The sequence below is a fragment of the Dendrobates tinctorius genome, unplaced genomic scaffold, assembly GCF_039654945.1.
Source record: "Dendrobates tinctorius isolate UK_male_01 unplaced genomic scaffold, ASM3965494v1 ptg000029l, whole genome shotgun sequence".
In the NCBI taxonomy this organism is placed as follows: domain Eukaryota; kingdom Metazoa; phylum Chordata; class Amphibia; order Anura; family Dendrobatidae; genus Dendrobates; species Dendrobates tinctorius.
In genome coordinates, this window is record NW_027361697.1 from 41,937,248 (window position 1) to 41,951,074 (window position 13,827).

The following is a 13,827-nucleotide window of genomic DNA, read 5'->3' on the forward strand; positions in this document are numbered from 1 at the left end:
TAATAACTACTGGCATAGCATCCTAACTGCAGCGTTCGCCGCCATCTTTAGTGTGGTAAGGTCACTGCGTGGGAGAGCGCGGCGGCCATGTTTAGTGAGGGCAGAGGTTTACACTTCGCTTCTGTTACCGAGGGACGAGTGAGGAGAAGGATAATGTCTTTTTAGGTAAAATACTTTCCAATATACTTTTATTTTCAGTGAATTACAATAAAGCTTTTAAGAAAACAAAAAAAAAGCACTCTTAGTCTTAACACACGATGTTTGTATTGTACAGTTATCTGGAGGGAAGGACATGGCTATTCCCCTTCATATCCCCACAGCTCCTCTTTCCAGCGGACACAACATCCCTATTCTCGGTCTGGGTGAGTCATGTTCTGCTCCATGAAGACCTGTGCTTGTGCTCTGCCAGTTTTGGGGGTACCACAGCTCCCATCATGTCCTATTAGAGTATATAAAGGGTGTACTAATAGGTGACTATGTGATTGCAGACTTCCAAGTTGTGATAGCGCATGATGTGCACACTGTCAGGACAGGATTCGTGTGAGCAGACATATGCGATGTGTACACCTGTACGCAGAAAAAGCATGAAAATCTACACTCCCTGACAGAAGTTGTGTCGCTTATCCATGTTATGTAAATAGAAGCTTATAACCTGACGTTATATTCATCCATTGGTTGTATAAATTATTCTTTTGAAAGCTGAAACCCTCCGAAATGTGGTTTAGGTTAAGAAAATAAATTGGCATCAATACAGAAATATTGATCATTTAATGGATATAGAATGGTCGGATTTTGTCAAGACAAAAGTTTTGTTGCCTGGTCATATAATGCACCCAATCCTAGTTTACATCCTCACCTGTGCTCAATAAATGATTGGTTAATTAGTGGGTGTGTATAAAAAGAAACCCAGCACCCCAGACCTTCACTTGAGCTGCAACTTGACCTCAGACAACATGCCAAAAATCCACCCTGCGACCAAAGCCTGGATTATCAAGAGGCTGAAGACCAGATCCACTGCAGAGGTGGCTGGCACCTTTATTGTGTCGCAGCGTCCAGTACAAACAATTAAAAAAAGATTCGAAGAGACTGGAGATGTGTCTGACAAGCCCAGGTCCGGCAAACCCCGCAAGACAACTGCTCAGGAGGAATGTTTGTTGGTTAGAAAATCCAAAGCAAGCCCCTCTTCCACTGCAGCAGAGCTCCAATAGGCCTGGTCACCTCAAGTCCCTGTGTCAACTAGAACAGTTTGTAGGATTCTGTCTCAAAATGGCCTCCATGGTCGAATCAGTGCCCAGAAGCCAGCACTAAACAAAAGGCAAATAAAAAACCGTGTGGCATTTGCAAAGTCCCACAGCCTGCTAAACAGATGGATGCTGGAAAAGTGGCAGAAGGTGGATTTCTCTGATGAATCTTCAGTAGAATTTCACCACAGCCTCCCCAAATACTTCAGGAGACCTACTGAAGCCCGTATGGATCCAAAATACACTGAGAAAGCAGTTAAATTTGGTGGTGGAAAGATCATGGTCTGGGGTTACATTCAGTATGGGGGTGTGTGAAACATTTGCAAGGTGGAAGGCAATATCAATAGCCTAAAATATCAAGAAGTATTAGCAACATCTTATATTCCAAATCATAAAAGGGGTCAAATTCTGCAGCAGGATGGTGCTCCATCTCATACATCCATCTCTACAACAAAGTTCCTCCAGGCGAAAAAGATCAAGGTGCTCAAGGACTGGCCAGCCCAATCACCAGACATGAACATCATTGAGCATGTTTGGGGTGGGATGAAAGAGGAAGCTTGGAAGACAAAACCAAAGAATCTAGATGAACTCTGGGACGCATAAGACTGCATTCTTTGCTATTCCTGATGACTTCATTAATAAATTGTATGAATCATTGTTGAACCGCATGGATGCAGTCCTTCAATCTCATGCAAGTCACACAAAATATTAAATATGACTCTAATAGCATCACAACTTCATTCACCAATGTTATGCAACATATATCTGTATTTTAAGTTAATTATTTGTTTGAATATCACATTACTTTCTGTTGCCGACAAAACTTTTGTCTTGCCAAAATCTGACCATTCTGTGTTCATTAAATGATCAATATTTCTGCATTGACGCCAATTTATTTTCTTACCCTAAACCACATTTCGGAGGGTTTCAGCTTTCAAAAGAACAATTTATACAACCAATGGATGAATTTAACGTTAGGTTATAAGCTTTTATTTACATAACATAGATAAGCGACACAACTTCTGTCAGGGAGTGTAATATACATGTGACCATGAGTATACAGATCGCATCTAGTCACCTGAGCGCCCCCTCGCAGCACCAGGAGAGTGTGTGCATTGCTCACTGTCAGGATTGGGCACTCTATAATCAGTCAACTGAAGTGACAGCAGATTCCCTTCTCAACTCAATCGCTTTATCTTTCCCAGGACAATGGAACAGGACGACATTTATTTCTTTACAGATGCAGAAATTCTAAGTGGATATTATACACTATTACTAAGGGACGTTCTTTTCACGATAATCATGCGATTAAACAGGCTGCCGATCACCTAACAAATGAGCAAAACAATTGCTGAAATTATCTTTTTGGCTTAGTTAACTCCTTAACCCCCAAGGGTGGTTTACATGTTCATGACCGAGCCAATTTTTACAATTCTGACCACTGTGCCTTTATGAGGTAATAAAACTCTGAAACGCTTCCATCAAAATGCACGTTTTTGCAGATGCATTTTTCCTGCCAAGAGATGCAGAAAAGGTGCAGAAATTTCTGCTTCCATTTACTCAACATATGCAGATAACCTTAAAGGGAACCTGTCACTAGGTTTTTGCTACCCCATCTGAGAGCAGCATGATGTAGGGATAGAGATCCTGATTCCAGTAATGTGTCACTTACTAGTCTGCTTTTTTAACCCCTTCACCCCCAATGGTGGTTTGCATGTTCATGACCGGGCCAATTTTTACAATTCTGACCACTGTCCCTTTATGAGGTCATAACTCTGGAACGCTTCCATGGATCCCGGTGATTCTGACATTGTTTTCTCGTGACATATTGTACTTCATGACAGTGGTAAAATTTCATTCAAATAACTTGCGTTTATTTGTGAAAAAAACGGAAATTTGGCGAAAATGTTAAAAATTTCGCAATTTTCCAACTTTGAATTTTTATGCCCTTAAATCACAGAGATACGGCACACAAAAAACTTGATAAGTAACATTTCCCACATGTTTACTTTACATCAGCACAATTTTGGAACCAAAATATTTTTTTGTTAGGAAGTTATAAGGGTTAAAAATTGACCAGCGATTTCTCATTTTTGCAGCTCCATTTTATTTTTACGGACCACATCACATTTGAAGCCACTTTGAGGGGTCTATATGATAGAAAATACCCAAAAGTGACACCATTCTAAAAACTGCACCCCTTAAGGTGCTCAAAACCACATTCAAGAAGTTTACTAACCCTCAGGTGCGTCACAGGAATTTTTTGAATATTTAAAAAAAAATTAACATTTAACTTTTTTTCACAAAAGAAATACTTCAGGTTCAATTTTTTTATTTTACCAAGGGTAACAGGAGAAATTGGACTGCAATAGTTATTGTGCAGTTTGTCCTGAGTACGCTGATACCTGATATGGGGGGGGGAACCACTGTTTCGGCGCATGGCAGAGCTCAAAAGGGAAGGAGCACCGTTTGACTTTTTCAATGCAAAATTGGCTGGAATTCAGATCGGACGCCATGTCACGTTCGGAGAGTCCCTGATGGACCTAAACAGTGGAAACCCCCCACAAGTGACCCCATTTTGGAAACTAGACCCCCCAAAGAACTTATCTAGATATGTGGTGAGAACTTTGAACCCACAAAGGCTTCACAGAAGTTTATAAAGTACAGCCGTACAATTAGAAAATCATATTATTTCCACAAAAATGATCTTTTCACCCCCAATTTTTATTTTTCCAAGGGTAACAGGACCCTAAAAGTTATTGTGCAATTTGTCCTGAGTACGCTGATACCCCATATGTTGGTGTAAACAACTATTTGGGCGCATGGCAGAGCTCATAAGGGAGGCAGCGTCAATTTGACTTTTTTGGCTGGAATTGCGATCGTACACCATGTTGCGATTGGAAAATCCCTGATGTACCAAAACAGTGGAAACCCCCCACAAATGACACCATTTTGGAAACTAGACCCCCCAAGGAACTTATCTAGATGTGTGGTGAGAACTTTGAACCCCCAAGGGCTTCACAGAAGTTTATAACGTACAGCCGTACAATTAAAAATCATATTTTTTCCACAAAAATGATCTTTTCACCCTCAATTCTTATTTTTCCAAGTGTAACAGGACCCTAAAAGTTATTGTGCAATTTGTCCTGAGTACGCTGATACCCCACATGTGGGGGTAAACCACTATTTGGGCGCATGGCAGAGCTCGGAAGGGAAGCAGCGCCATTTGACGTTTTTGGCTGGAATTGAGATCGGACACCATGTCGCGTTTGGAAAGCCCCTGATGTACCAAAACAGTGAAAACTCCCAAGAAATGACACCATTTTGGAAACTAGACCCCCCAAGGAACTTATCTAGATGTGTGGTAAGCACTTTGAACCCCCCCCCGTGCTTCACAGAAGTTTATAACGCCCGGGCGTGAAAATAAAAAAATCGTATTTTTTCCACAAAAATGATCATTTAGTCCCCAATTTTTTTATTTTCCCAAGGGTACCAGGAGAAATTGGACCCCAAAGGTTGTTGTCCAATTTGTCCTGAGTAGGCTGATACCCCATATGTGGGAGAAAACTACTGTATGGGCACACATCGGGGCTCGAAAGGGAAGTAGTGACGTTTTGGAATGCAGACTTTGATGGATGCTCTGCGGGTGTCATTTTGCATTTGGAGAGCCCCTAATGTACCTAAACAGTGGAAATCCCCCACAAATGGCACCTTTTTTTAAACTAGACCCCCTAAGGAACTTATCTAGATGTGTGGTGAGCACTTTGAACACCCAAGGGCTTCACAGAAGTTTATAACGCCTAGGCGTGAAAATAAAAAAATCATATTTTTTCCACAAACATGATCATTTAGTCCCCAATTTTTTTATTTTCCAAAGGGTAACAGGAGAAATTGGACCCCAAAAGTTGTTTTGCAATTTGTCCTGAGTAGGCTGATACCCTTTATGTGGGGGGGTAAAACACTGTTTGGACGCATGGCAGAGCTTGGAAGGGAAGGAGCACCATTTGACTTTTTCAACGCAGAATTGGCTGGAATTGAGATCAGACGCCATGTTGCATTAGGAGAGCACCTGATGAGCCCAAACAGTGGAAACCCCCAATTATAACTCCAACCCTAACCCCAACACACCCCTAACCCTAATCTCAGCCCTAACCCTAGCCCTAACCCTAGTCCTAACCCTAGCCCTAACCCTAATGGGAAAATGGAAATAAATACATTTTCTTTTAATTTTATTATTTTTCCCTAACTAAGGGGGTGATAACGGGGGGTTTGATTTACTATTTATGGCGGTTTTTATGTTTGACAGCTCTCACACGCTAAAAGATGCTTTTTATTGTAAAAATAGTTTTTGCATCACCACATATTGAGAGCTATAATTTTTCCATATTTTGACCCACTGAGTCATGTGAGGTCTTTTTTTTTGTGGGACGAGTTGACCTTTTTATTGGTACCATTTTCGGGCATGTGACATCTTTTGATCGCTTTTTATTCCGATTTTTGGGACGCAGAATGAACAAAAACCAGCGTTTCATGAATTTCTTTTAGGGGAGTGCGTTTACACCGTTCTGCCTGCGGTAAAATTGATAAAGCGGTTTTATTCTTCGGGTCAGTACAGTTATAGCGATACCTCATTTAGGTCGTTTTTTTATGTTTTGGCGCTTTTATGCAATGAAAACAATTTTATATAAAAAATAATTATTTTTGCATCGCTTTATTCTGCGAGCTATAACTTTTTTATTTTTTTGCTGATGATGCTGTATGGCAGCTCGTTTTTTGCGGGACAAGATGACGTTTTCAGCGGTACCATGGATACATTTATATGCGCGTTATTGCACTTTTTGTTCGGCTGTATGATAATAAATCATTATTTTTTGCTTAGTTTTTTATTTTCGCTAAAGGGGTTAACTAGTGGGACAGTTTTATAGGGCGGGTCGTTACAGACGCGGCGATACCAAATATGTGTACTTTTATTGTTTGTTTTTTTTTATTTCCAAAAAATGAATTTATTAGGGAATATTTTTTTTTTTTAAATTTATTTAGCGATTTTTTTACAATTATTTTTACACTTTTTTTAACTTTATTACATTGTCCCAGGGGGGGAAATACCTTTCATGTGACAGATTGCTGATCTGTCACATCACAGATCACTGTGACAGATCAGGGATCTGTCACAGGCACTGCACAGGCTTTCCTCATGCCTGCACTTTACAGGCATGAGGAAGCCAGCTCCCTGCAGGCCCCCGAAGGTCCCCGTCGCCATCTTGCACTTTTTGTTCGGCTGTATGATAATAAATCATTATTTTTTGCTTAGTTTTTTATTTTCGCTAAAGGGGTTAACTAGTGGGACAGTTTTATAGGGCGGGTCGTTACGGACGCGGCGATACCTAATATGTGTACTTTTATTGTTTGGTTTTTTTTATTTCCAAAAAATGAATTTATTAGGGAATATTTTTTTTTTTTTTAAATTTATTTAGCGATTTTTTTACAATTATTTTTACACTTTTTTTTTTTTTTAACTTTATTACATTGTCCCAGGGGGGGAAATACCTGTCATGTGACAGATTGCTGATCTGTCACATCACAGATCACTGTGACAGATCAGCGATCTGTCACAGGCACTGCACAGGCTTTCCTCATGCCTGCACTTTACAGGCATGAGGAAGCCAGCTCCCTGCAGGCCCCCGAAGGTCCCCGTCGCCATCTTGGATTCGGGGACCTGCAGGGATGGAGCCCGCACAGCAGCGCTGCACATTGCGCTGCCGTGGGGGGCTCAGGGAAGCACAGAGGGAGCCCCCTCTCTGCTGATGCTTCCCTTTAAACCCCGGTACACCGCGATCGTGTTTGATCGCGGTGTGCAAGGGGTTAACGTGTCGGGGGCGGTCCGTGACCGCCCCTGACACATTGTGCCGGGTGTCAGCTGTGATAATCAGCTGACACCCGGCCGCGATCAGCGGCGCTCACCACGTGGGCGCCGCTGATCGCTGTCACGTACTATCCCGTCCCTGGGAATTAAGTCCCAGGGCACATGGACGGGATAGTACGTCACATGACAGAAAGGGGTTAAATGGAATCTGTCACCCCGGGACGTATATGACCTACCGTAATTTGTGTTGCAAATCTGTCGTGTTGAGTATATGATGTGCAATATAATCATTATAATTTGTTATACCTAACCACAATTAGTTACTATGCCCGGGAAACTCCGGGCTCTTCAGCTAGAACAGTATAAAATGAATTCATCCGATCGGTAAACGGCGTAACGACAAAAATGAACAAAACACCAAAATTACATTTATTTGGCTGCACAATAAAATGCAATGCGAGAGGCGACTAAAACATCATATCTACTTCCAAATGGTATCAGTGAACATGTCAACTCGGTGCAAAAAATAACCCTTAGAACAGCGCCAAAAAATAAAAAAGTTACAGGTCTATAGAAAATGGCGACAAAAGCAAAATTTTCTTTCTTACATATTTCTAAATATTTTTTCACCACTTAAGCAGAAAAAAATCTATCCATGGTTGGAATCTGTGTACTTGTACTGACCTGGAGAATCATATTGCCAGATCAGTTTTACCATATCATGAACATGGTAGATAAAAAACCCCAAAAAACAATTGTAAAATTGCACTTTTTTTTTTTTTTTCTGCAATTTCAACAAACTGGGATTTTTTTTCCAGTGCACTATGTGGTAGAAGGAATGGTGTCATTCAAAAGTATAACTTGTCCTGTAAAAACAAGCCATCATACATATGGCTGTATTGACTGAAAATTAAGAAGTGGAGGAAAAGAATGGGAAATGTCCATGGCGTAAAGGGATTAAATAGATAAAACTGAAAAGTCTTTAAATTACTAAGTTGCTTGATTGTTTTCATCTTATTAAACATTCTTATCATTCTCCGGACTAGAGGCATTATTACTCCCATACTGTACTTCTCGTTGTCTCTTTGCAGTCTTTCAGAGGTGGCTGGCTTTCTAGACAAGTTGCGTGCGCTAATTAGCTGTTTACTAGCGATCCAGCCAGGGTCAGTTGCCCCTGTGCTCTTATGCTTCAGAGGCAAAGCTGCCCCTGCTTGCACCATGGGAAAACGCACAATTCAGACCAGCGGAGTGTGAACGTCCGAGCTATACATTCTTTAACCCCTTCACAACCTTGGCCGTATAGGTACATCCAAGGTCATGTCCCTGCTTTTGCCACGGGCTCTGGCGCTGAGCCCGTGTTTTTCCCGGCACGTGACAGCTGATCTGATCAGTTGTCATGTGCCTCTAACAGGCGTGGGTGGATCCGAGATTCACCCGCAGCTATTAATCAGTTAAATGCTGTATAGTGCGCAATATGGTAAAATCAATGGTGTCATGCAAAAGTACAAATCATCCCGCAAAAAAACAAGCCCTCATATGGCCAGATTGATGGAAAATGAAAAGTTATGGCTCTGGGAAGCAGGAGAGCAAAAAAAAAAGAAAGCACAAAAAATGGAAAATCGCAATGTGGTGAAGGGGTTACGGACAAATAAACAATTGTCATATGGGCTGCTGATAATGGCGGCGGGACAGTGGTCCTTGACCACACTTATATTATGGAGGCAGTTTTGAAGATTGCATGATATAAAGAAAAACTGTCTTGCAGTCCTTATTTTTAGGAATTGAATACTCCTTATTTCACAGACAATTAATCAGGACATATAGAACTAGAAGGAAAAGGATTTTTGAGTATTAGAAGGTATCAATTAAGAATAATTGGGGTCTCTGTTTCACATTGAGCTGTTTTGGATCTGTGATTGAGTTTTGGGATTTGTTAATTATTCAGAACAAGGACTATAAAATCACCATGGACACATACTGTAAGAATGTTGACATCAATAGTTCGTTTTAGATTTTTGTAGGAGTTATTTTGTTTGCTACGTGGCTGCGGAATGTCTCCTGTGGCCAATAGTGTCATGCTCATAAACACTGGACACAAGATGCTTCCTTAGCCAAGTGGCTCTTTTACAGGCATGGTTCCTTGAGAAAGTATATCCAAAGCATCTATTATGTGATCCTTTTAATATACACATATAGCAGAGGACGAAACAAAAGAGAAACTAAGGGTGAGTGCAAACAGTGCAGATTATTTTTTATTATTATTATTATTATTATTTATATAGCGCCATTAATTCCATGGTGCTGTACATGAAAAGGGGGTTACATACAAAGTTATAGATATCGTTAACAGTAAATAAATTTACAATGACGGAATGGTACAGAGGGGAGAGGACCCTGTCCTTGCGGACTTACATTCTACGGGATAGTGGGGAAGAGACAGCAGGTCGGGGGTGCAGCAGCTGTGGTGGTGATGAGGCGGCAGCTCAGGCGGTGGTGAGGCAGCAGAATGGTCGTTGCAGGCTGTAAGCTTTCCTGAAAAGATGGGTTTTCAGGTTCCGTTTGAAGGATCCGACGGTGGTGGATAATCGAACGTGTTGAGGCATGGCATTCCAGAAGATAGGGGATATTCAGGAGAAATCTTGGAGGCAGTTGTGTGATGAACGAATAAGTGTGGAGGAGAGTAGGAGGTCTTGGGAGGATCGAAGATTACGTGAGGGAAGATATTGGGAGATTAGTTCAGAGATATAGGGAGGGGAAAGGTTGTGGATGGCTTTGTAGGTCAGTGTTAGTAGTTTGAACTGGATTCGTTGGGGAATTGGGAGCCAATGGGGAGATTTGCAGAGGGGGGAGACAGGGGAGTAGCGAGGAGAGAGGTGGATTAGTCGGGCAGCAGAATTGAGGACAGACTGGAGTGGTGCAAGAGAGTTAGCAGGGAGGCCACAGAGGAGGGTGTTGCAGTAGTCAAGGCGGGAGATGATGAGGGCATGTACAAGAGTTTTAGTAGATTGAGGACTGAGGAAGGGATTGAGCTGCAGATTTTTCCGTGCGGATTTGCAGGTAAAACCGCAGGTAAAGTGACCTGCGGTTTTCCTGCGGATATGCCAACGGTTTTCCCCTGCGGTTTGACACCTGGACAATGGAACAGGCGTCAAACCGCTGCGGAATCCGCAGAAAGAATTGACATACTGCAGATTTAAAACCGCAGCAAATCCGCGCGGAAAAATCTGCAGCATGTGCACTGCAGTTTTGAAATCCTATTGATTTTCATTGTACTGTACAATGCCTGTGGATCTGCAGCGGATCTGTAGAGGCAAATCCGCTGCGAATCCGCAGCAAAATCCACACCGTGTGCACATACCCTTAAGGGCCAGGGGCCCTGATCTGAATTCCCAAAACTCACATGTTCAAGAATATAGTTCAAGAATATAGTAGCAAGGTGAGAATAGTAAAACTTTTCTTGTAATCTAAAAGGATAAAATCATGTAGCGGGTAGTATAAAAGGAAATCACCTTCGTTACACATAGGTAATATAAATGAATAGACAGCCACAGTGGTGGACAAGTTATCAATAGAGAAGATAGAACTGTGGATTGAAAGTCCTTTACTTGTTTCCATATGCTAAATGCTCTGTTTGGGAATACAGTCATTTTGAGGTAGAGAAGCGGAGTTTCAACCCTCAGGTCTATCTTCTCTATTGATGACCTGTCCACCACTGTAGCTGTCTATACATTTATATTACCTGTGTAGCGAAGTTGTTTTCCTTTTATACTACACTGTACGTTACGTGTTACTGATATACAAAGGGTGACAAAAATGGAAACAAAACTTTCAGAACATCTTGATTTAATTAGTATAGAGTATGTATGCACTTACACGTCTTGTCATGCCATCAATAATCATATTATTGTTTGTCTGAAGAATGAGTGTTCTGCATGGAAAATGCACTTGCTGGCAGCTCCTTTTGCAATTCTTGACCAAGTATGTATCTGATGTGCTCAATAGGAGACACGTTCGAAGACACTGCTGGCCATGTTAACATGTTTAGACCCTGCAGGCTGCTCACAGTAGCAAGAGCAACATATCTCCTGGCATCCTCATTTTGGAAATGGCTCCTGGGACACTTTGCAGAAATGGCTATGCTACTGGTTCAAATCAATGTAATGCCAAACTGTTAGTGTACCTGGAATGAAGAGTAGATTTGTCCATCTACCCTATATTACCTTTCCTTGTGATCCTCCTTGAGATGGTTCTACTCCTTCATTGGAGTCCAGCTGTATTTAATTAAACTGATAGGATTTGATTTGTAAAGGCACACACCTGTCTATATAAGACCTCACAGCTCACAGTGCATGTCAGACCAAATGAGAATCATGAGGTCAAAGGAACTGGCCAAGGAGCTCAGAGACAGAATTGTGGCAAGGCACAGATCTGGCCATGGTTACAAAAGAAATTCTGCAGTACTTAAGTGCACAGTGGCCTCCATAATCCTTAAATGGTAGAAATTTGGGACCACTAGAAGTTTTCCTAGACCTGGCTGTCCAGCCAAGCTGAGCAATCGTGGGAGAAGAGCCTTGGTGAGAGAGGTAAAGAAAAACCCTGAGATCACTGTGGCTGAGCTCCACAGATGCAGTAGGGAGATGCACTCATATTTAAGTCACATGCTGTCCATTTCCTTGTGATCCTCCACTAGAAGTCTTCCTAGACCTGGCTGTCCAGCCAAGCTGAGCAATCGTGGGAGAAGAGCCTTGGTGAGAGAGGTAAAGAAGAAGCTCAAGATCACTGTGGCTGAGCTCCACAGATGCAGTAGGTGATCCCAAGAGGGAAAAAAAACACCAGATTCACGCGCTGCTATATTTCAACCATCAAATATTTGATGGTTGAAATATAGCAGCGCGGGAATCTGGTGTTTTTTTTCCCTCTTGGGATCTCCTCTTTGAGTAATGGAAGCAGATGCTGTCTGTCTACACCATCCTGCTGCAGCTTCATTGCATGTGACTAAGCGCATACAGTAATTGTGGCTTTACACAACTATTGAGGGTGAGTACCCTGCACTATTTAATTTATATTCATTATATCTGCACTGGTAAGGCCCTATGGGCGCGCTTTTGTGGTTTCTTTTATCTTTACAGATGCAGTAGGGAGATGGGAGAAAGTTTCACAAAGTCAACTATCACTGCAGTCCTCCATTAGTCTGGCCTTTGTGGCAGAGTGGCCCGACGGAAGCCTCTCCTCAGTGCAAGACATATCAAAGCCCACATAGAGTTTGCTAAACAGCACATGAAAGACTTCCAGACTATGAGAAATAAGATTCTCTGGTCTGATGAGACGAAGATAGAACTTTTTGGTGATAATTTTAAGCGGTATGTGTGGAGAAAACCAGGCGCTGTTCATCAGCTGCCCAATACAATCCCAACAGTGAAACATGGTGGTGGCAGCATCATGCTATGGGGGTGTTTTTCAGCTGCAGGGACAGGACGACTGGTTGCAATTGAATTTACCAAATGCCTGCAATGAAACAATGAGTGAACAATTTAAAGGGGTCTGAATACTTTCCATACCCACTGTATGACTTTGTTCTCAGACCACTGTGGCTCATTTAGATATGGTAAGAATAAATTATTTTGTTGCCAAATGGCAATGCTTAGATGTAAAACATTTCACTCTGCAATTACTGGTGAGGTATTTTCTTTTAAGCATTTTTTACTAGTTCTGAGCCGCCCATAGACTTTATACATCCGGGAGGTCTGCAATTTACTTTGCAATGACATTCTAAAACATTAGTGCAGAATAAGGTACTTGCAAGAAATTATGCAGCCCTGATACTGATTAAAATAATACCTGGTGATGAAATCAGTCTTGTGGTTGTTGCTTAATCTTTATTTTCAGTTTTGAGTTAATGATATGCTCGTGCTCCGGGGTGGCCTGTGGGGCTCTTCATGTGGTGCTCTGCTTACATATTCATCTGTATGTCTTCTGACAGGTCACTGAGCCCTCACTGACCTGCCCCTCAGTTTACATACTGAATATATTATATTTATCTTGGGGAAAAAAATCCTTAGGCAGGCAGGCACAGGCGGTGGCACCTGCGCTGCAGCCTGATCACATATTAATTTGTTTGCCGTTTTCCTTATAGTCATAAAAAAGAACAATCCATTTGAGTATGGCATCGGCGCAATAGCAGCTAATAGCATTTGATCCGCCAGCGGCGCCATCTTGGAGGAGGAAATTTTTCAAATGCCATTTTCAGTTGGATTTTTTTATGATTATAAGGAGAACAGGAGAAAGTGCTAATACTTACCTGCTATTATGATTCTCCAGGTCATTACGAGTTTGTAGATACCAAACATGTTTAGGTTGATTTTTATTTAAGTGGTGAGAAAAAAATCCAAAGTTTGTGAAAAAAAAAAAGTTGTCATTTTCCAAGACCCGTAGCGTCTCCTTTTTTGTGATCTGGGGCTGGGTGAGCGTCTCCTTTTTTTGTGATCTGGGGCTGGGTGAGTGCTTATTTTTTGTTCTCCGAGCTGACGTTTTTATTGATACCATTTTGGTGTACATACAATATTTTAATCACTCATTATTGTATTTTAATGCAATGTTGCGGCAATCAAAATAAACGTAATTCTGACGTTTTGATTTTTTTTGCGTTACGAACTTACGACGTTTATCGATCGGATTTATTCTTTTTGTATATTGGTAGATTGGGCGGTTCTGAATGCGGCGATA

General features: G+C 41.6%; 1 protein-coding gene across 3 annotated transcripts in view; it reads left to right on the plus strand.

The window, feature by feature from the left end:
- Positions 1-68: 68 nt before the first annotated feature.
- Positions 69-13,827, plus strand: part of LOC141085975 (uncharacterized oxidoreductase ZK1290.5-like) — a 187,328-nt gene continuing 173,569 nt past the window's right edge. For all 3 annotated transcript variants that reach the window (XM_073571667.1, XM_073571665.1, XM_073571666.1), the window contains exons 1-2: positions 69-165; positions 275-362. In XM_073571667.1, coding sequence (XP_073427768.1) covers positions 293-362 — 70 coding nt within the window. In that variant the 5' untranslated portion in view covers positions 69-165; positions 275-292. The remainder of the gene's footprint in view (positions 166-274; positions 363-13,827) is intronic.